The sequence below is a fragment of the Pithys albifrons genome, chromosome 1 (assembly GCF_047495875.1).
Source record: "Pithys albifrons albifrons isolate INPA30051 chromosome 1, PitAlb_v1, whole genome shotgun sequence".
Lineage (NCBI taxonomy): Eukaryota > Metazoa > Chordata > Aves > Passeriformes > Thamnophilidae > Pithys > Pithys albifrons.
In genome coordinates this window covers 23,536,870-23,558,711 of record NC_092458.1, presented here as the reverse complement: position 1 = coordinate 23,558,711, position 21,842 = coordinate 23,536,870, and the positions used below count along the sequence as shown (strand labels likewise).

At 42.4% G+C, this 21,842-nt stretch overlaps 1 protein-coding gene across 1 annotated transcript in view; it reads right to left on the bottom strand.

Moving 5' to 3' along the window:
• Positions 1–16,653: 16,653 nt before the first annotated feature.
• Positions 16,654–21,842, bottom strand: part of LONRF2 (LON peptidase N-terminal domain and ring finger 2) — a 34,766-nt gene continuing 29,577 nt past the window's right edge. The window contains exons 11-12 of the mRNA XM_071581429.1: positions 20,183–20,332; positions 16,654–19,834 (exon numbers count right to left, since the gene is read on the bottom strand). Coding sequence (XP_071437530.1) covers positions 19,676–19,834; positions 20,183–20,332 — 309 coding nt within the window. The 3' untranslated portion in view covers positions 16,654–19,675. The remainder of the gene's footprint in view (positions 19,835–20,182; positions 20,333–21,842) is intronic.

Sequence of the window (21,842 nt, the reverse complement as noted above, 5' to 3'; positions counted from 1 at the left end):
GACCTTTCCACAGGGCTTGAAAGCCAAATGTGCTATTTCCCCCTGCTTTATTCCTTTATGCCTTTCTCTGAAGGGAAGCCTGCAGGTTTCAGATGCCAGCTTCATTCTAGGCATCCTTCCTAATTACCTGAACCGCCATCGTTAAAAGCAGCACATATATTGATCACTACTATGAATGTTGTCTTTCTAATATTCAGTGACTGTGAATCAAACTGTGTCACAGATGTGGATTTCAATGACAAGCTATGTCTGAGTGCACCCCACAGATTTCCTTGCCTTATAGTAACTATAACTGAATCAGAAAAAAATATCACTCAAGTTCCTGTCCTTTAGTTATTATCTAAGGTAATATGATTAGCTCAGGAACACTACTGGTGGGAGAAACCCCTTGCTGATCATGAAAGGTGTTTGGGAACACGCTTCCAGGCTGGATTGCTTCCCAGATTTAGGAAACAGATGGCCTAGAAAGGTTTGTGTTCATTTTTCAAAGCACCAGTTTTAGCATTTGCCTTTCACTGAATTGTGTTTCAAGAGAACATTTCTTCACTTCCCACAGGAAAACCACCACAAAAGGATTTCCAGCTCTGTGCTGTGCTGTCATCCCTGCTTCTCTATCACTCACAGGATCTACCCCTCCGATGCCTGGGCTCAGATTCTGCTGTGCTTTTGATCAAGTGCAAAAATTGTTCACGAGCAAGCTCACAAACAAACCATATTTCATGCCACTGCTAAGTAATTATAGTGGTAGACACAGTTTGTAATAAGGCCTTATTGAAAAGAAAAAGTCAGATGTATCAATGATCTTTGTCAAAAGGGAGATTTAAAGATTTTAAGATACTTAAAGAGAAATTGAAGTTGTCCATTGTATCACAAAGGCAGCCTTAAATTTTATAGCCAAGGGCCAAAGCATCACTGAGACATGACAGCAATGCAAATAGGTTTGCCTGAACTATTTGACACAGTTATGTGAAAAGGGCTTGTTGGAGAATTATTTTGGTCTATTTAATGTATTACCTGTTAACAACCTATTCTCTTGTTCCTCTCTTTCATGACCAGGTTATATCCCAGATTGGGAGAATCCAGTTCTAGCCATGAGATAGTCCAAAACATATATTGCCAGGTCCTGCACTTGGATCAAAACAACCCTATTCAAGCACTACAGGCTGGGGGAAGAGCGGCTGGAAAGCTGCCCAGTGGAAAAGGACCTGGCAGTGCTGGTGGACAGCAGCTTAACATGAGCCAGCAGTGTCCAGGTGGGCAATAAGGCCAATGGCATCCTGGTCTGTGTCAGAAATAGTGTGGCCAGCAGGACCAGGGCAGTGATCATCCCTTTGTACTCAGGACTGGTGAGGCCACATCTCAAGTGCTTTGTTGTTTTGTGTCCCTCAATACAGGAATGATATGGAGGTGCTGGAGTGAGTCCAGAGAAGAGCGACAGAGCTGGTGAAGGGTTTGGAACAGAAGTCTTATGAGGAGCAGTTGAGAGACCTGGGGTTGTTTAGCCTGAGAAAAGGACACTTGGGGGACCTTATTGATGTCTACAACTACCTGAAAGGATGTTGTGGCAAGGTGGGGGGTAGCCTCTTCTCCTAAGTAACAAGTCAGGACAAGAGGAAATGGCTTCAAGTTGCACCAGGCAAGGTTTATATTGGATAGTAGGAAAAATTTCGTGACCCAAAGGGTTGCCAGGCATTGGAATAGGCTGCCTAGCGAAGTGGCAGAATCACTCTGCCTGGAAGCATTCAAAAACCACGTGGATGTGGCACTCAGGGACATGGTTTAGTAGCAAGTATGGCAGTGCCAGAGCAATAGTTTTACTTGCTGATTTTAAATACCTTTTCCAACCTTAACAATTCTATGATTCTATGATATGAACAACTACAACAGTTGGCCAATATTTCCCTCTGCATACTGAGCTTGTGATCAAGAAGGGCTACACAACACTAAAACTTTTCAGAGCCTGGCCATGTAATTTATCCATATAATTGCATAGATAGGTGCACGATTGCATAATCCCAGCCAGCTGGGGCATGTGTGTGTGTGAACATTGGGTTATCTGGTAATCCTCTGACCTTTTTAGACCAGAATAGCCATTCCAAAACAAACACATTTCAATAGCTGCTCTAGAATAGCTCACCAGGTGGCTTTGCTCTCCTGAAAAATATTCTTTCTCATGAATAATGACTGCCCTCTGAAAATACAGTGGCGTTTCTTCAACAAGCATGCCCTAGTGAGAACTACTCCCAAGCAACTACTGGGAGATGATGTATTCTGTAGGAGTTATTATAGCAAATTTGCTCAGGTAGAGAAGGTCAGGAGAGGTATTGACTAGAAAAGCTCTTGGACCAACTTACCCAGAGGTTAAGGAGCAATAAGGAGCAGAGTAGAAGATTTTACCTAAGCACTTTCCGCAGGCACAAAATTGATGCTGAAAAAAAGCAAAGTCTATTTTTGTCTCTTGTCATCTGCGCCTCAATCACGGTATAGAATTACTCTGATCCAGCGATTGCCTGCCCAGAGAAGGGCCCATATTCATTCCACCTCCAGGGTTTCCATTAACACAGCAGTTGCACTGTCATTTGGGCAGAAGGCTGTAGTCAAAGCAGTGCTTCATTTGATCTGCATCTGTCCTAAAGTAATATCCCTCTGCCCCTTCCATCCTGTTTCCCTTTGAGGAAGCAGACTGCTGTTTTTGTGAGGAATGACTGCCTCCATTTGACAGCAGAATACTTTGAAGCAATCACGCTACGCAGGTAGTGCTGCTGCTCTGAATTAGTCTACAGCACATTATGGTGATCTCCCTACTTTCCTTTTCTGTTTCATATGAGGACCTAGAAAGGAAAGACACCCTTGTGTGCATTGTAATAATTCAAATATGGTGCTTTTCAGTGATTCTTTCAAGGTAACAGAAAGCAATTTTGTTGAAAAAGGAGAATGTTCAAATAACATGGATTTGAACTACTCTCCCCTTGTGTTTGTCACAGTGGAATTTACAGGCAGCCCCTGTATTTCTAGGGTATTGAAAATTTGGCATTCCAGAGGTCCCAGTTCAAAATTGTCCCTTTTTTTTACCACCAAATTTTACTGTCAGGGTATCAGGTTACTATTTCATATAAATTCAACCTAAGAAAATTGATAGATCTGATATTGTAATGGATGCTTTTACTTCTATTGGCACTTTTACACATTAGTCTGTGTGTCTTTTAAAACAGGCAAAGTCCCCAGCTAGGAAAGGAATCTGTACCACAAGGAGGTTGCCATCCCCTGCCAACCTAAGAAAGACAAAATTTTGAGACTTATTTATTTATATTTTTTGCTGTAACCCTCGGAAGCCATGAACCAAAACATGTACATATCCCTATAAATTCTTCTAATTAAAATATCTTGATTTGCAAAGGTCATTCTTTAACAAGGAAAATGTTGAACAGTCTTAGCATCCTTAAAATCTAGCATTCTTATAACTAATGTAGGAATGAAAAACTGTTATTTCAGGGATTTCGTTTAGGAAGACAGACGAGAAAGATATTACGTGGGGAATATTTATTCTGAACAGCCTTATGTTTTCTCTAAGGGAGAAAGGATGCTCGGCTCTTAAGTTCTATTTAGCTATTGCTAATGATAACAGTGACCTCTTGTGGATATTTGTAAAATCTTTTCTAATTCAAGTTCTTTTAACCTGGTGGTACTTTTGGATCTGGTTTTTTGTCATTTCTAATACATTTGTTACTGTTAATAAAAGAATAAAGTATTTCTCCCTTGGCCAAGTTTATTACTAGACCCCTAATTTCAGTGTACCATATCTTTAAGTTAGAAAGAAAAACAGTACATATATTGAGAAAGAGAGTTGTTTTAAAAAAAGAAATGGATGGGCCTTAGCTTTATTAATTAAGCATGCTACTGTATCCAGAAGTCACAAGCAGATTTTGGTATTTCCAATTAAAGCCATTACATCTGTTTGAGCAAAACCAGCTTGCTTGTGATTCCTTAATTAAAAATGCCACTGACCATTAAATTGGTTTCTAATGAGTCAGTAATAACTGCACCTGGGCTAAAAAATTTGTCTTGTGACTTCAGACACAAAAGGTATCTTCAGATTAGTGTCACAGGGTTTTCTGTACTATACCTCTGTTCTTGGTTTCCAGCTGCATGTCATGCATCTTTAGACATGGGTTTAGCCATGCTATGTCTTCTCAAAGTCATAAATAAACACCTGTTCTGCAATTAGCATTCATCATGATTTTAACCCAATATTTAGTCTTGAGGGAGATATGTCCAATCCAAGTGGGGAAATACCGGAATATAATACAGTGTGCATTTCTAGGCATGTATATTGAAGTCACAGGAACTCGAAAGATCTAATGCAGAGATGGGCTACTCTTACCATCAAGATGAGGGGGAAGCTATCCTGTTCCCACCAGCAAAAGGAAGGCTAATGAAAGGTGTGGTTACTCTGCACAGTTCCAGTTAGGCTGAAGGACATGGAGAGGAAAATCTGCAGACCATACAACCACTGAGCCTAAAAGCTTTTGCAGTCTTTCCTTTGAGCAGGCAATGTAAGCAGTAGGTGAAGGATCAAAGTCCCACCACCATGTGAATAGCCTGAAGGGACCACAAACAGAATCATATGTAGCAAAAGGAAGAATAGACACCCCTTCCATACACATCTTTGTGTAGACATAAGTAACAATTTACATTTATGAATAAAAGCAATCTGTTACATGAACAGCAAATAAAAAGAAGCACACTCTTGGCTGAAACATGCACTCATTTGAAAAGTGAACCAGAGTTTGTTAATGGGCTTCTGGCACACGCTGTCTGTTGCAGTTACTAGCACTGGCTGAAGGATGCCATCTATACACAATCATCTCATATTCAGAGGACTTACAGCAGAGGACAGGAGATGCAGCAAGTTTTATAAAGTGACACTGAAGTTGCTACTTTATCCAGGGGCTATTTATTACCTTGAATAATATTGTCCCCTTCCCCGACCCTCCCCCCTTCCATACTTTAAAGAGGGAAGGAAAAAAGAAGCCAAAGTTAAGCTTCCTGACATTGACGTCTTCTGTAGGTTTTCTCAGGACCCTGTGAACTTTAACTGACTGGTAACAAATTTTTCCTTTTCTTTACTTATATATTTAATTTGTAGTGAAAATACCACATATATAGAAATATATATTCAGTAAAGCACATAGCTGATAAGCAGCCTAACCACAACATACTCATGTTATTTTTGTACACATCGTACTGAGCATTGTGAAACTGGGACACCCAGTACTTAAAGCATTACACTACAATAGGAAACCATATTCCATTACAATTTCACATGAGGGAGGAAGGGAAAAATACACTCTTCATTTTGCTTGTTTTTCTTTTTCTGTAATTACTTCTTAACATTCATCACTTAATATGATTTCAAAATTTCCATGGGTCTCAAAATCTCTCTCAAGTTTCAGAAACAGCAGCATGGCTGCAACAAAGCCAGGTGATCAGCATTTCACGTAGGCAGTGTCACTGTCCCCAGAGCTTTTGATTGAGCCCTCTTGTAATTAATCCAAGTCTCTGGCCTTCAGCTGTGTAATTACCTTTCTTCCAAGCAATGCATGGTCTTTTCCAGTAATGTAGTTGTCCTCCTGGCCAATGTCTGAGACATGACGTTCTTCTTGAGAACAGAGTCTGAGGCAGAGCATCCCCGTGATTCCTGGGCTGAACTGCTCCACCAGTGTGGGGCCAGCATCAGGGTGCTGCACCCCCAGGCAACTGACATTCATTTGTCAGAGGAGCATCACTGTGTCCCACAGTTCAGCAAAAGGGTAAGGGGGAAACTGTGATAGTCTGGGCAAGGGGGGAGAAGGCATACAAAAGCAGGATCACCAGGTTCCTGCCTGGGAGTCTACAAAGATAAAAGCAGTGCTGAATACTGCTGTGGTAACACTGGGTCAGAGTGACAGCCAGCCCCTTGCAGTGTACAGTAGGGATTAGTCATGCTTTGAGGGAAAAAGACAACACAGAAGGCTTAATACTAAAACAAGTAGTTCCCAGGGCTCTCAGAACCATCCCAGCCTAGTTTTCTTAATATGTTTGTTCTTCTTGATCAATAACCTCTAAAAATGCAGATTTTTCCTTAGCAGGAAGAGTATTTGGAATTAATGTCTCTCTCCCCTGTTCAGCCAACAATTTTCATCAAAATTACAAGAACTGAGACTTTTCTATCACTGAGAAATCTTGCTGAAATCACCAAGCAACTTAAAATTTTGTGGTAGGGAGAACTGTCCCTCCAGCTGTGAGGCCTTACAGTGTCTCACTGGTTGTCATTGCTGACAGCAATACTTGGAGCCCTCTAGAAAGATGGGAGGGATTATTTCATGTTTTATATGCTCTGGGCATCTTTTAACCACAATAATAATTAGCCATTGCAATATAACACTGTCTCTGTCAGTGGTTGTCATGGTTCAGTCCCAGCAGTCTGCAGGGGCAGGATAATGTATTTACCTCACAGTAGCTGCAAGGAGAGGAAGCTGGTTTCAGTCATCTGGCACTGGGTGCTTACTGGTGTGGCTGAAAGCAGAGGCACAGCCTTATACCCAGGCAGGGTTTCCTACCTAAAACTCTAGTGAGAGAAATGAAGCATTAAAAGGAGCCTCAGTGTCTCTTTTCAGAAGCAATCAGGAACTGAATTTCTCTGTTGGCTGCTGAGCAGGATACGTTGATGCAGTAGATTTGCAGGACTCTTCTTAAGCTCCTTTTGGCAATCCACAGGGGACTCCTGGCTCCAAGGAGAAGAGATGAATTTTCCCAAAATACAAACATTATACTAAAACTCCCAGAGGGATGTAGAACATATAGGCAATAACTGTCTGCACAAATGTGCCTAGGAAAAATACTTGCATCTGTACTGCCCTCAAAGGCATAAAGTCACTGACAGGAACAGAGTTGGTGGGACACTACAGTGTAGAGGACTGCTGTAGGGCCCTTCTCCCTGGTGTCTGGGAGTGGTTCCAGGATAGGGTAACGGTGAAGCCCTTGAGCTGGCTTGGTGCAGCACAGGTAGCTGCTTTTTTGTCTGTGCCTTTTTGCAAAAGCCAAGAGATAAGAGGAGGTGACAGAAGGCTGACAAGTCACCTGGTGTTCCTGTTAGTTGTTATGCAGTGAGGAGAGTTGGGTAACCAGTGGTAACCAAAGTAAAGGCTTCATGTGCTGGCTGTATGTCATGGTTCAATCCCAGCTAACACCTATGCACCACACAGCCTCTCACTGTCCTCTCCCCAGCTGGGATGAAGGTGAGAATCGAGGGCAAAAGTGAGAAAATCTGTGGGCTCAGATAAAGATGGTTTAATAGGTGGAGCAAAAGCAAAACAAGAAATTCATTCACCCCTTCCCATGGTTGGGCAGGTGTTCAAAAAGCCAGGCTCCAGAATGCGTAATAGTGATTTGGGAAGACAAAGCCATCAGTCTGAATGTCCTCCCCATTCTCATTCTTCCTCCAGCTTTATATGCTGAGCATGACACCATATGGCATTGGGATATCCTTGTGGTCAGTTGGGGTCAGCTGTCCTGGCTATGTCCCCTCCCTCTTCCTTGTGCTTTCCCAGCCTGCTTGTGGGGTCAGGTGGGGTGAGGGGCAGAACAAGCTTTGACTCTGCCTAAGCACTGCTCAGCAGTCACTAAAGCAACCCTGTATTATGAACACTGCTTCCTACACCAACCCCAAACACAGCCCAATACTAGCTACTGTCAAGAAAATTAACTCTACCCCAGCCCAAACCAGCACACTGTAACAAGAGCTACACACAGTTCCCCAACCTCCTCTGTTGTTCAGAAGGGGCTGGCATGAGTGGGGAGTGCAGTGAGTCAGGTTGGGATAGCAATGAGATGGCTTAGCAAAACCACCCAAGTTCTGGCTTCTTTTCAGACTTCTCTTTCTCCCCTCCTTACCCCTGAGATCCTTTGTAACCTGGTACAGAAAGAGAAATAGAGTGAGAAAAGGTGTAGGGGAAGAAGAGCAGGGAAACTTGGCAAAGTCTGCTAGACTTGGAAGATTTTGAAAGGAAAACATTTTGATTAATCATAGAATAATAGCATCATTTAGGCTGGAAAAGACCCTTAAGGTCAACATGTCCAACCACCATCCTAGCACTGCCAAGTCCACCACTATGTCCAACCGCTATCCCAGCGCTGCCAAGTCCACCACTATGTCCAACCACCATCCTAGCACTGCCAAGTCCACCATGAAAACATGTCCTTAAGTGTCACATCTGCATGTCTTTTAAATACCTCTAGGGATGGTGACTCCACCACTTCCCTTGGCAGTCTGTTCCAATGCTTGTCAATCCTTTCAGTGAAGAAATTTTTCCTAATATCCAATATAAATCTCCCTTGATGCAAGCTGAGGTTGTTTTTTCTTGTTCTATTGCTTATTACTTGTGAGAAGAGAATGACTGCCATCTTACCACAATCTTCTTTCACGTAGTTGTGGAGAACGAGTTCTCCTCCTGGGCCTCCTTTTCTCCAGGCTAAATACCTCCCAGTCCCTCAGCTGCTCCTCATAAGACTTGTGTTCCAGACCCTTCAGCAGCTGCATTGCCCTTCTCTGGGCACACTCCAGCACCTCTATGTCTTTCTTGTGAGAGGCCTAAAACTGAACACAGGAGTTGAGGTGCAGCCTCACTAGGGCCAAGTACAAGGGGATGGTCACTGTCCTGGTCCTCCTGGCCACACTATTTCTGATACAGGCCAGGATGCCATTGGTCTTCTTGGCCACCTGGGCACTCTGCTGGCTCATGTTCAGCTGCTGTCCACCAGCACTGCCAGGTTCTTTTCCACTGGGCAGCTTTCCACCCACTCTGCCCCCAGCCTGTAGTGCTGCATTAGGTTGCTGTGACCCAAGTACAGGACCTGACACTTGGGCTTGCTGAACCTCATACAACTGGCCATGGCCCCTTGTTCCAGTCTGTCCAGATCCCTCTGCAAAGCCTTCCTGCCCTCCAGCAGATCAACACTCACACACAAGTTTGTGTTGTCTTCCAGCTGACTGAGGGTGCAGTCAATCATCTCATCCAGATCATCAGTAAAGATATTAAACAGAACTGGCCCCAAACCTGAGCACTGGGTACACCACTAGTGACTGGCCATTAGTGGTTGTAACACCGTTTACCACCGCTCCCTGGCCTTGGCTGTTCAGACAGTTTTTATCCAGTGAAGAGTATGCCAGTCCAAGCTTGAGCAGCTAGTTAGTCCAGGAGAATGCTTTGAAAAACAGTGTAAAAGGCTTTACAAAAGTCCATTGCCATTCCCTCACCACTGAGGGGGTCCCTTTGTCATAGAAGGAAATCAGTTTAGTCAAGCTAATGAAGAATACTTTGACTAGACCTTTTCCTGCTGAGGTTTCCCTCATATCCTTAAAGGCATGGCTGTACTTGGGAAGAATATGAGGAGCAGCCTCAGCTACAAGACTCATGGTCCCTCTAGCAAGGCGTGATCACACAGGTCTCTCCTGCTGGCCCTTCTCCTCAGCTGTTACTGCAGTCAAACCACACCAGGAAGTCTCCAGAATTAATTCTCTTTTCCTTGTATTGTGAATAGCTCTGTCATTGACATGCTTTGGATAGGCTGGGGAGAGGGCAAGAAACACATCACGCTGTAGCTGGTGACAGAAATATGGGATCCAGAGGAAGGGCTGAAGAAGAAGCCAGCAGGCACGATGGGCCCAGCTCTAGACCAGGCCAAAGCCGGGCTGCACAGAATGCAGATGCTGAGAGTATCTCTGACTCCCTCAAATACTAGGTAACAGCCAAGTATTCCCACAGTGCCTAACTGATAACACTAGAATAGTCTGCTGTCAGCTGATGCTTCTAAAGCTTAGAGGTGATCTCTCAGCTTCCATCTTTCAATAGTGAATTGAAGCAGTTGAGATGCATGGTTTTAGTCTGATTAGCATCTGTAATTTTTTGGCCACTTACCTCACAGATAGCAGAAACATTTTCTACTTTTCTACCTGTGAATGTTGCAGGCTGATTTCTCTGTAACATGTGTTCTGTGTTGCTGTTTGGCTTTCTAAAGCAGTGGGCAGAGAAAATGGCCAAATTGCCTGATGAATAGAAAAATAAAATAGGCTACAAATATGCCTCTGTAATATCATGCAAACTCTGCTGCCAGCTGAAAATAGGCATCTGTACTTCATTCTGTCAAAGACCATTGACCAGCTGCCTTTGGGGGTGTCCAGCTGCTTGGGTTACTTGGGCCTTTATGAACCCACCACAGACCTTTCTGTTGATAACACTGAATCATTTAGGGTTATACAGGTGAAGGCTGATCATAAGGAATTACAGAAGAAATCTATGTGAGAGGCTGAGCCTGGACTCTCTAGTCTGACAAAAGTCTATACCAGTTCTAACAGTGCAAAAAAGTGGAAAAACCAGAGATAGATCCTGGGCTTTGAGGAAGAATCCCTTCCCCTTTTCAGCTCCTGGTGCCTCCTGTTGGTGCCTGTTGTATTTTTCAATACAATAGCTAGGCAGAAGCTGGTAAGTTCCTAGTCCAAAATGAAAAGTAGCCCTTTACACATCCTCACTAAACAAGGCTGTGGGCTCAAAAAGGTGTCATAAAAAATACAGACATGAAATCGGCTGAAGGCTCTGAAACATACAGACATGACATCTGGCTTAGGCAGTCTCTTCAGTGCTGGAGGCTGAGTTGAAGTATTAGTATTACCCTGTACTCCTCTGGGGTTTTTGCTACTGCTGAAAACAGGGCACTGAGCTAGAAAGCTTTTATTCCAGTCCAGACTGGTGGCCTTATACTTCTTTATGGTGCAATGTACTCCAGGGTCTTTTGTCATCATCAGCCTCTGGGATTGTGTGCTGTCCTCTTTCAGTGGAAAACATGACAAAGAGGCAAATCCCTTAGGATGCTTTCCTGTGATTTCTTCCAAAATTTATCACCACTTCTCCAATCCTCTACTCCTTCCCCTTCCCACACACCTACCAGACCAAGACCTTATATTGCACATAGGGAGATCAAGCCAGAGCACTGTAAAGCCTTACATATGCCCTTTTCTAGGAGATGCCTGCTAGGATTCCCTATGCTAGTCACCAGTGTCGTATCCAAAGCCAGTGGGAGCCAAACTGCTTCCCTCACAGTCCCACCCCTGGCTATGCTCACCCTCCACACATCCAGGGCAGCTTATTGTGAAACTTCTCATTACCTAAGAGAACAAGTGTCAAGGCTATGCCTGTACAAGTACATTAAAAGGGGCTAAGGAAAGCTTTATGTTCCTCCCACATAGTGTTACACCCTTTTCCTCCCCACCTCCTCAAACCTGCACAATGCAGGAACCATTCCCAACAGGTAGTTTGTGTGAAGCTGCACATTTTGGGTGGGAAAGAGGATTTAACACTGTGGACACACACAGCATCCCTGTGCCAAGCAGTGCCTGTGCCAGAGAACAATCTCACACACAGCTCATGAACAGAGGCAGAGCCAAAAACGTTCATGGTTTCCCAGTGTTCTTTCTTCCACCTCGAATGAATGTAGGCAGAGTGACAGCATCGCTGGCTGATCCTCCCCGAGCCCTGTGCTTCCCCTCCCCTCTCGATGTGTTTCCATTTACAGACGCTGTGCTTGGTTTCTGCCCAAGCGTGCGTGTCAGATGGGAGCCGTGCGCTCCTGTTCCAGGACCAGCTCCAAACCAATACGTGCTTGCAAGCAAACCCACTCCTCATCTGAGGACAGATGACTCAAACAAGAGCACAGAAATATTTAACTCCTCCACGCCAAGAGCTTTTCCAGCACTACACACAGAAGGAACAGTGCTGAGCAAAAGGCAGACTGCAATCAGCAGCTGTCTGTCCAAAGGGGAACAGATATCACCGCTAAAAAGAAGATGCACACAGGCTGTCTTACAACTGGAAGAATATCAACTCTTACCAATGTTTTAGTACACATTCTCCAAGAGGAATTACCTATCATTACTTATAAAGATAAAAAAGCCTTTGCACAGTAGAATCAGCACATATTCGAAAAGGTCTGGACAAAACTGGCACTTATGCAGAGTCAATTGCTGCTAAGTAAACATGAAAATTGCTTGAAAGCACCATCTGGGTAACAAGGCACCTCTGTAAAATGAGTAGCCTACAATTCAGACACGCAGTTCTGAACGCAACCCTGTAACTGTCTATACAGCAAACAAAACATTCAAGTCTGTGAAGAGTGGGAAGCACATTTTTTTTTACAATTCCTTTTTTTAGTAAAGTGTGATTGATTTGGGCCTCTCTAGCAACAAAAAACATACCAGAAATAATAGTAGTTCTGAGATTGAACAAAACAATACAAATACAAAAATGAGGGGAAATTCTAAGATCTTTGTGCTCAATTAATTTGAAGAATGTGTTGGTACACTGTGTCACAATATCGCAGGATTAAAGAAGGAATGATTGTTTTTGATGCATGCCATGATTATAGCACATTACTTGCTCAGGGTCAGAGCCTCCCTCAAATTCTATATGCAAATTTGGAAAAGAAAAACTTTCCAGGACATATAGAAGACTCAAACTGAGGGATTTAAGAGAAACATCTTGCCAGATTATTTCCATTTTTCCCATTCAAGAATTTCCTGTATTTTTCAAGTGTCTGGTACTACTCAGTATTGAGAAAGGACATTAGGCTATTTAGAACATCATCCAAGTCTGATGGACTTCACTCTACCTGGATTCCAATGAGCTTAACCCTGAACTTTATAAGTATGCCTGATGTGGGGGCAGAGGGGACAGAGAACTGATTCATAACAGTGACCAAAAGAGAATAAAAACGTACTCTAAAGTACGTTCCTATCTTCCAAAGTTTTTTCACACATACACTTAAGCTTTGGGAATGGTGCAAACCATGCTGGATATTTCAGTATCAGCCATTCATCTGGAATTGCTCTGGTCCCGCCACAGAGTACAGTGCTTGAGCCTCGGGTGTTCATTCACATGCCCTCCTGCACTCCACTTTCAGCAGAGATCAAGGAAAGAAAGAACCAAGAGGACAGGGAGGAGGCTGGGATGGAAATGCATGTGGCACACATACTCAGTGACTTCAGGTTCTGGGTAAGTAACTTTTGTTTTCTTTGAATACCTCTATTTGACCCTCACTCTCCATTGGCAATTAAGTTTTAGCTCTACATTCTTTGGGTCTTACAGCCACTTAAAACCTCACAGGTTTACTTAAAACAAAGCTGATCTGAGAGTGCTCCACATGAAGAAGAACCTGTTGATGGGCCTGTAGTGAAGAATATCCTTTTGAGATGCTACAGCACATTTGCTGAAAGTATGGGCTGGGCTGGAGGCAGCTTCCTGAAGGTGTCGGGAATGAAGTCACCCTTTAGCAAAGCCCCTCATGCAGCTTAGGCTCTGGTGACATGTACTTGAGAGGTGGAAACCAAATTTACCTTGACAGCTCAAGACTGGCAGTTTAACTGGAACTGCTGAAAGAAGTGTTGGTGGCAGGTTCAGATCTCCATGCAACCTCATGGAGATAGATCTCACCTGAACACAACAAAATAAAGGGAGTGGGAAAATCACATTGGTGCTGGGGTCTTTGCTAGGTGGAGTTCCATTCAGGTAATGGATGATCTTTCTCCTTTTGCCCAAGCCAAATAATTTCAGATAAAATAAAGCTGGCATGGAGCACTTTGGCATTTTTCTGATACCATTGCTACTTAGCCACAGCAAGTCCATCTTCTGTTAGCCAACAAGAGCAACCAGTTATTTACCTTTTAAGTCTTTTATCCCTTGAAAAAAAGCCCAGTGGATCAGCAAGGGAAGAACAAGATCTTGTGATAAGAATTGGGTGGGAATCACAAGAAAGAACCAGGATGATGAGGAGGTGGTCTCCCGTGGGCTTCATAAACTGAACTGAAGGTGGGAGGATTTAATGCTGTGGTGAACATGAATAAGGTGATGGGCTGAAGGGGTTATGAAGAGGTGCTTCCCTTTGGCTTTTGCTATGGTTAAAAGAAAATTATGTTCTTGGTGACTTGCCATATACCATTCTCAAGATTCCATTCTCAGGTTTGCACAGACACAGGACTACAACTTGAGAAGTTTCAGCTCTGACTCTGGAGTATACTGGGTAAGGAAAAGGGGACCACAGTCATTTCTGTAACCTCATCTGTGGCAAGGTTAACTGGTCTTACCCCAGGACTAGCTTGTGTTCAAAATCCAGGTCCTCTCAGGAGCAGGGCTCCAACGTGGCTGTTGCATAAAAAGAGCAGGAGATGTTAATGAGAAAAAATGTAAGCAACATTTACAAGCGAAGACATTTCTTCCACGAATGCATGAAGTCCCAAATTTAGCAGACAAGACAGAACCCCACATATGGCAGAACAGAGCTATAAGTTGCCAGCAAATGATATTCATCTTGATTTAGAAACAACTTGTTCCTACCAAGTAACATAAATGCAACTGAAAACATGATTGTTTTTTAACTGCAAGTGTAGAATGCACGCTTGTTAGAGGAACTAAAGAAAGCACTGTCATGGATTCACTTTTTTGCACCTGACTGATAGTACCGTATTTTCTGCTTCAGATTACTCATCCTTCTAATAGCCAACAGCTTCTTAACAAGTTCTGCTGGACAGAACTTAGGAGCATTGGTTTGGTTCCTGGTTTGATGAAGCAGAGTGATGCAAATATGAAAACGGACCACTAAGATTTCCACATTCTAAGAATGGTATTACTCAGAGAAGCAGGCACAATCTTGAGATGCTGCCTTTCCAGGGGCTCAACGTCCACTAGCACAGGACATGCAGGGTGAGGGAAAAAACCTATTTACTAACTTCATGCAGTTACTTTACCTCTATTTACTTCTCGTTTCAGGTCTCAAAGTGTACAAGGATCTGGGTTATAAAAAGGAAACCTTGATCATTTTCCCCCACCTCCTTCCTTTGATGAGAGGAATGTTGTTTCAGGAATGCTGTTGTCCAGTGTATCAAAGCAGCTCAAGCAGCATTTACACACCACATGGTAAAAGAGCAGTCCTGTAACTGAAGTCTGTTTGCTCAGACATTTAGTGGATACAGGCACAAAGGTCAAAGTCAATCCAACACCAAAAGAATAAAAAAGCTACTATTTACCAAAAAACCCTTTATAGTGGTTGCACTCAGCAGCTTAGCTGGCAGCAAGACATAACTGAGGGATGCAATATGCTCTCCACAACCTGGCTTAGCTTTGTCCTCACACAAAATAGAAAATAGAATATGCAGAGTTAGAAGGAACTCACAAGGATTATCAAAGCTTTGCTGCCGCTGCAGCCTGACCAGTGTCCCACCAACCCTTACACTGGTGCCAGCCATGACCAGCGTCAGTCGGAAACATCATCCGTACCTTGCAACATTCTGAAGGTATTTATTTCACTGGGCTTGAAAAAAACATTTTTTGTTCTTTATTGTAACCATGTATGTTTTCAAGTTTATTCTACAGGCCCAGTCAGGTCATGCTTAGGGCTAAAAAACAAGCTACAAAAGGAAAAGCCCACTTCATGACCCTACCTCTTCATTGTCACAACCCATTCCTGAGGAAGTTAAAGGTTCATCTCCCCTATCCTACCTCTGCCAAAGGCCCCTCCTTACCCCTGTATTTTGGGGACCTCCAGCTCCCCTTCACATCCACCCCTCACATTCGCACCCAGTGCCACAGGCTCCCCTGGGTCCCCAGCAAACCCCACCATGCCGCAATCTCTGCAGCCTCCCCGCCTCCTCTTGCACTGGGGCTAAAACTGTTGCCATGCAACTTAGGAACCCCAACATACCCCCACTGCTTCTGGGTTGCCATTTGCTTCTTAAAACCTCATGAGGTCCTTTCTCAGCCCTTGGGCTCCCGCATCAGGGAGATCAACCTACTGTCCCCCTTCTGACAGCAGCACATCAGTGGCTTGTTTCCGTTCTGATCACATTTACCACAGGTCTAGCTCTTAATCCTCCAGAGTGATAAAGCTTCCCCCATGAACTCACACTCTTATAAATTCAACCTGGTTTATTCCAAATATCACATAAATTAAATACATTTCCCATGAATATTGCAAATATACATGAAATGAACATTGCAATTTTTAAAAAAAGTTTTGGCTTTGTTTATGCAACAAGAAGTGCCAAATGTGGTTAGAACATGAACTTCTGTATTTACTAGATACAAAAAGGTGCAGATTAATAATTTATATTTATACATATGTACACACTCCATTTCATTTCTAGCTTTAAAACAGTAAAAAATGGTTTCAAGTTTATCTACATTAAACATACTCGTTTACATCTGGTCAGAAGCCCCAGATAAGAGTTGATACAATCATTTCACAACTGCAAAATTAAGGCGCTACCAAAATACCAGTTCCACTAGTGTAAAATGTAACAGGAATAGAGAGTGTACAGCTTTCTATTTATCAATTTTAAAGTGGACTGGAGAACAAGGAAAAAGGAGCAGTAAGAAACATGACAAGTTCTACAGGTTAGAAGTACAAAGAGATCTTGATGACTATCAAATGAACATATTAAAATACAGTAGATAAAAGGCCTCAGTGGCAAACAATTAGTATGCTTCTGAAAGACAAAAAAGGTTAAAATATATATATATATAATTTTGTAGCTTGAAATTTTACAGGTGAACAACAGGTGTAGAGGTAGAGGGATTTTTTTTTTCTTTCTGGCCTCTTTATGATGTATAAAGAAGGGCCACATTCACCACAGTGAAAAGACTCATCATATATCCCAGCATCCTTGCTTGGACAGCAAGCAAGAAAAGTGTAATGAGCTAGAAAGGCAACAAATCCTGTCTATCTCTTCCAGGAGCTCAGCTCCAATGCTTTCACATGTACCTTGGCGACAAGTTACACCTAAGCACAGACTGGCTGTAACGTGGACATTTTCTCTAGAGAGCAATGAGACAGTTAGCTTCTCCCATGAGGTACTACTGGATGCTGTAGACATTATATGGCAGAGGTGATTTGGTAAAAATGAAATTGGTACTTTCCCTTAGAAAGCAAGTACCACAGGGCAGTGGTGATTTTATTTATTTATTAAAGCTTTGCTATTTGATCAGCATTCACTGTTTTGGAGGAAAAGTCAGCTTTGGACTGCTAATATGACTATTTGCATCCATGCACAGACAATTTCCTTATCATTAATCCAAAACATCAGTCACTGAAATATTCACAAACTGCTTTAAACCTTGACTAAAAAAAAATCCCTCTACAGTTCAGCTTTTTTTTTCAGTATCAGTCATTCCATTAACTATGCAGGCCTTCATGAACACAGTGATGTCACTTCTCATGTAGAATGTGTTTACACATTACAGAACAGCAGTAAACAACCTCTCTTTTTCCATAGAGTTTTCTCTCAGAAGTACCTCAAAAGTAGGTATCTTAAACAAATCACTTTTGAAAAGGAGAATATTAACATTTACTGAGGCGAAGCCAAGAAGACACTAACTAGCACCTTGATAATTTTTTTCTTAAATGCACTATCTGTAAAATTAAGCACATAGAAAATCAGGGACCAGCAATATACAAACACCATCGGCATCCTCTTTCAGCTAAACTAGTAATACTCAAAACTAGGCCAGACACACAAACAAGCAAGACAAGTGAGTCTCGAGGAAATACACAGCATGGAAAGGAATGGGAAGAACAGGAAGCTGAACAGAAAGGATTGCGAGATTAAACACAGTCCATCTTCTGGTCCGAGAATTAGTTTGTGAAATCACCCTTCAGTAGCTCAGCTGACAGTGGGCTGAAGACCTACTGACTTCTGAAATTTCCTCTCCCATGTATATAACAATTCCTTTATAATTCAGTGAATTCCTCTTCTTCATCTTCAGATCCTGGAGGAAAAGCATTCAACTTGAATTTTGAGTATTTTGGTGGTGGTAGCAGAACTTGCAGAAGGCTACTGTAGAGGTTATGACATCATTGGTTGTACATTATGCACTTCACAATTCAGAGAATATACTTACAGACTACTTAAATAGAAAAGGCGTGTTCAAGGTAGAGGCAGTTACAGTACATTCAGGGTACGTTACAGAAACCATTTGTGGTAGCCATTTGCTGAAAGGAAAAAAAATGCTGAATTTTTGTTTCCCAGACCACACAGGTTATAACTACAATACCCAAAGAGAGCAGGTAATATATGTCAATCACTGCATTTTAATGCAGTCTTCTTCCAGAATTCATGTGCAAAGTGTAAAAAAAAAAGTTTAAATACCTCTTCATTGACAAATAAGGACAAAACTAAAAAAGAAACCAGGCACTTTGACCATGTAGGTAAGCAGCCATTTCTTCTTACCAGACTTCTGCACATGAACAAGTCTTTACATTGGTCTTGCTATGTTTGCAGCACATGGAGATTCAAGTCAATTTTTTTTCCCTGTTGGTAGTATCAGTTCTAGTTATAGGAAACTGTGCCAATTGAATTGGTAACACTGAGTTATTTCATTGGCAGTTGAGCTAATGTTGATCATTTGACTGACAAGCGATCAATTTAATAGCTATTGAAGTTAGATATTAACAAAACAATACATAAAAAATAATCAGAGACAAATGAAGTTTAACACCTGACTTAAGCTTGCATTGAGACTTGCCTTTATAGGTTCGGTTTGTGACTCCTTTCATGGTATTACTGTGGACTGATTCCCATCACATACAGCAACTGGTACTAAACTACAATACTTTCGGTTTGAAGCATGTTCAGTAGAGATCACCCAATGTAATGGAAGGTTGGCATGACTGAAGGAAGGAGTTGGAAACCTCCCCACCTTTTCGTTGGTCCCACTCACAGAGCAGGTGTTCAGAGTTAACTGCAGCATGCCTCCCTCCTGCCTAGGGTGAAATCATTATTTCACAGCAGTGTTTATCATACTTTAGGGAACGGCTTGATTTGAATTTAGCAGTAAGACCAGCTAGGATTACTTTGGTTTTTCTTTTGAAAGAAACCAAAGTACACCTTTCCAAACATTTTGTATAAACTCATTCTGCTACAACACATAAATCACAAAGGAGGGATTACCTAAGGCTACTAAATAGTGTACTTATTCAGTAGCTATTATTCTTTCAGATAAACATCCTCAGATGCCTTGACCACAAATGCTTGTTTTCTCCTCAGACTGCTATTTGCTGAAGAGAGAGAAAGAAAGAGAGATGTGGGTGTATGACAGAGTGCCTTCCAATTCACTGACAGAGAGTACTGTCAGCTATAGTCTTCATGCATACTCCTGCTGGCAGCATAACTCCTCTTCTGTTCACTACAAGTTTAGGAAACACCTCTTCAATCCATTGTCCAGTTTCCTTTCCTACCGAGTGAAAATCCAAATCACATGCAGGCCAATGGCACTACTCTAGTACTTAACTCTCTTGCAGGCTAGAAACACCAACTCTATCACAGTACTTGGAAGCAATTATCCACATCCATCGGCCACATTTTAAATGTAGCACAGCTTTGTAGAGGCTCAGTTTTCATCAGGACAACAGAAGCGTGTGCAAGGTTTGGTGAATAACCAGGGTAACAAATGGATGCAATTAATGGATGCAGGACATAGTCAGAAAGGGCTGTCCTTTTCGAAGGAATCTTTAAAAAATAACTCCTCCCCCTTTGCTCTTCCCAGGACCACCTGTCATGAGATGCTTCTTCGGTGCCCACTCACAACTGAAGTCCATGTTATCTTGGTCTTTTGCGAGTCACAAAAATCAATACGCGCCTGATGGCAATAAGACGATCTTTAAGGGAGGTCATAGCCAATATAGCCAGCTGAGCTCTGTTCTCCAGAGGCAACACTGCCAAGAGCCACCAATACCAGGCAGGACCACTGGGGTTGCTCTGCAAAAGAATGGAAACACACATAATTACGTGTTCACCAGCACTGCCCCTTGAAGAACATCACCTTCCTTCTCAACTTCTATTTGCTAAGAAAGTCACCACAAAACAGTTCAAGCAACAGCTAAACACTTAACTGCAGGTGCCCTCTTTGTCTATATACACGATTAAGACTTAACTCTTCAGCTGTCAAATTACATGGATATATTGTTTTCCATGCCTCATTCCAACAGATCAAAATTGGGTAAATAGTTTAGAATGCACAAAACCACAACAAAACTCTGTCAGAAAATAGCCTAGTGTAAAAATTCTGTATAGCATAAGACTGCTTAAGTAGGAAGGTTTTACTACCTGTGGCTCTGGTTCTTTTCCTGGCATGGACCCAAAATGATTGAGAATTTGCGCTTTCATGTTGTCTTTGAGAGAAGTAAACCAGGCAACAGCTTGATCATAAACTGAATCATGAAGACGGACAAGTTCTTCATATTCTGGTCCTTCAACCTTATTGTTAAAAGAAGGGAGATGGAACAAAACAGGTTTGATACGGTGGAGTCAATATGCTTCCCCAGAAGCAAATGAAGCAAAATAATGCAGTCACTACAGCTGTTCAAATGTCCTTATCTAAACCAACTGTGCCTAAGTATCAGATTTCAAACCTGTGATGCTGGAGTCTTTTTACCCTTCCCTAGGTGTTCTGAAGTGACATTTCTTGGAGTAGTAACTGCCACATTAATATCCATTCCTAAATACTGGCACAACAGAAGAAATCTGCTCTCTAATCCTGGGACATCGTATTAATAATCTCAAACCCACAACCTCAAGTCTCTGTCCCAAAACAACCTCTAACAATGGCGTATCATCTGGCAAAACAAAACCAACACTACTACCACCGAGCACAGACAAGGGGTCTACGGCACTTAAGAGACCAGCAGTATTTTATAGAAGTGTTAAGGCCATTGTAGGACATCCAAGGAGGAGGAGGACAGACACCTGAGCACGCAGGATGCAGGCAAAGTGGATGCTTTCCCAATACCAGAAACAGCCATGAAGAAACATCCTCATTGAAGCAAAGACTGTTTTAGTTGCACAGGCCTATTAGCTATTAGGGATAAAAAAACAGAGGCAAAATCCACAACAATTTGGTGATTTGGGGGGGATTTGGGGGGTTTTACTTTTGTGAAGTTTTGTTGGTTGGTTGGGGTTGTTTGGGTGTTTTTCCTCTTTAACATGTACACATTAATGGTGTGATTTCACCTATGCTACTCAGATGCACATCTGGTTTAGCTGCTTTGGATGCCTTTCACAGTTCATGAGAAACAGCTCTAGAGGATGATTAATCTCATCTTAAGGTAGGTATCTGAGAACAGATAAAACAGGTATCTTTTCTCACCATTTCTCACCATCTGATATAATTCTCTAACATTTCTCACCATCTGGTATAATGTGAATGTAGGGTGCTGAACACAGAGACCAGCCTCTCACGCGAGACAAGGTAAATCTTTAACTAGGAAGAGGTGGGTCTCTGGCACCACCTACAAACCATGCTTTGATACGACTCTTCACTGGGGATCTAAACACATCAGAGCCCTCACTCTGAGCAGACTTACCTACTCCAGCCTTTCAAAGACAGAGGCACCTTCATGAGAACTACCCTTCATGCCCTGGCAAACAACTGCATCATTCTGCACAGATTAGAAAAGACTTCACAGACTTTCACTCAATTATGAGAGGTGAGCTAAAGAGCTGTATGACCAAACAGATTTCATCAACTGGCATGGGATTACTACTAAACTCGGTGTTAAGAGCTATCAGGGTTTTACAGACATGGTCTGAAGATGATCCAGGAAGTAATTATTAAGCATGGCCAAAAATTCACGCTTTGGCCAACACCCATAATAACCACTTCACTTGATACAGGTTTTTTTCTAAGAGCACTTGTTTTGAAAAGCTACTCCACTCTCTGCATCCTCTGTTCTCAATCAGCTCTGACAGACGCTTGTAGAGGGCACAG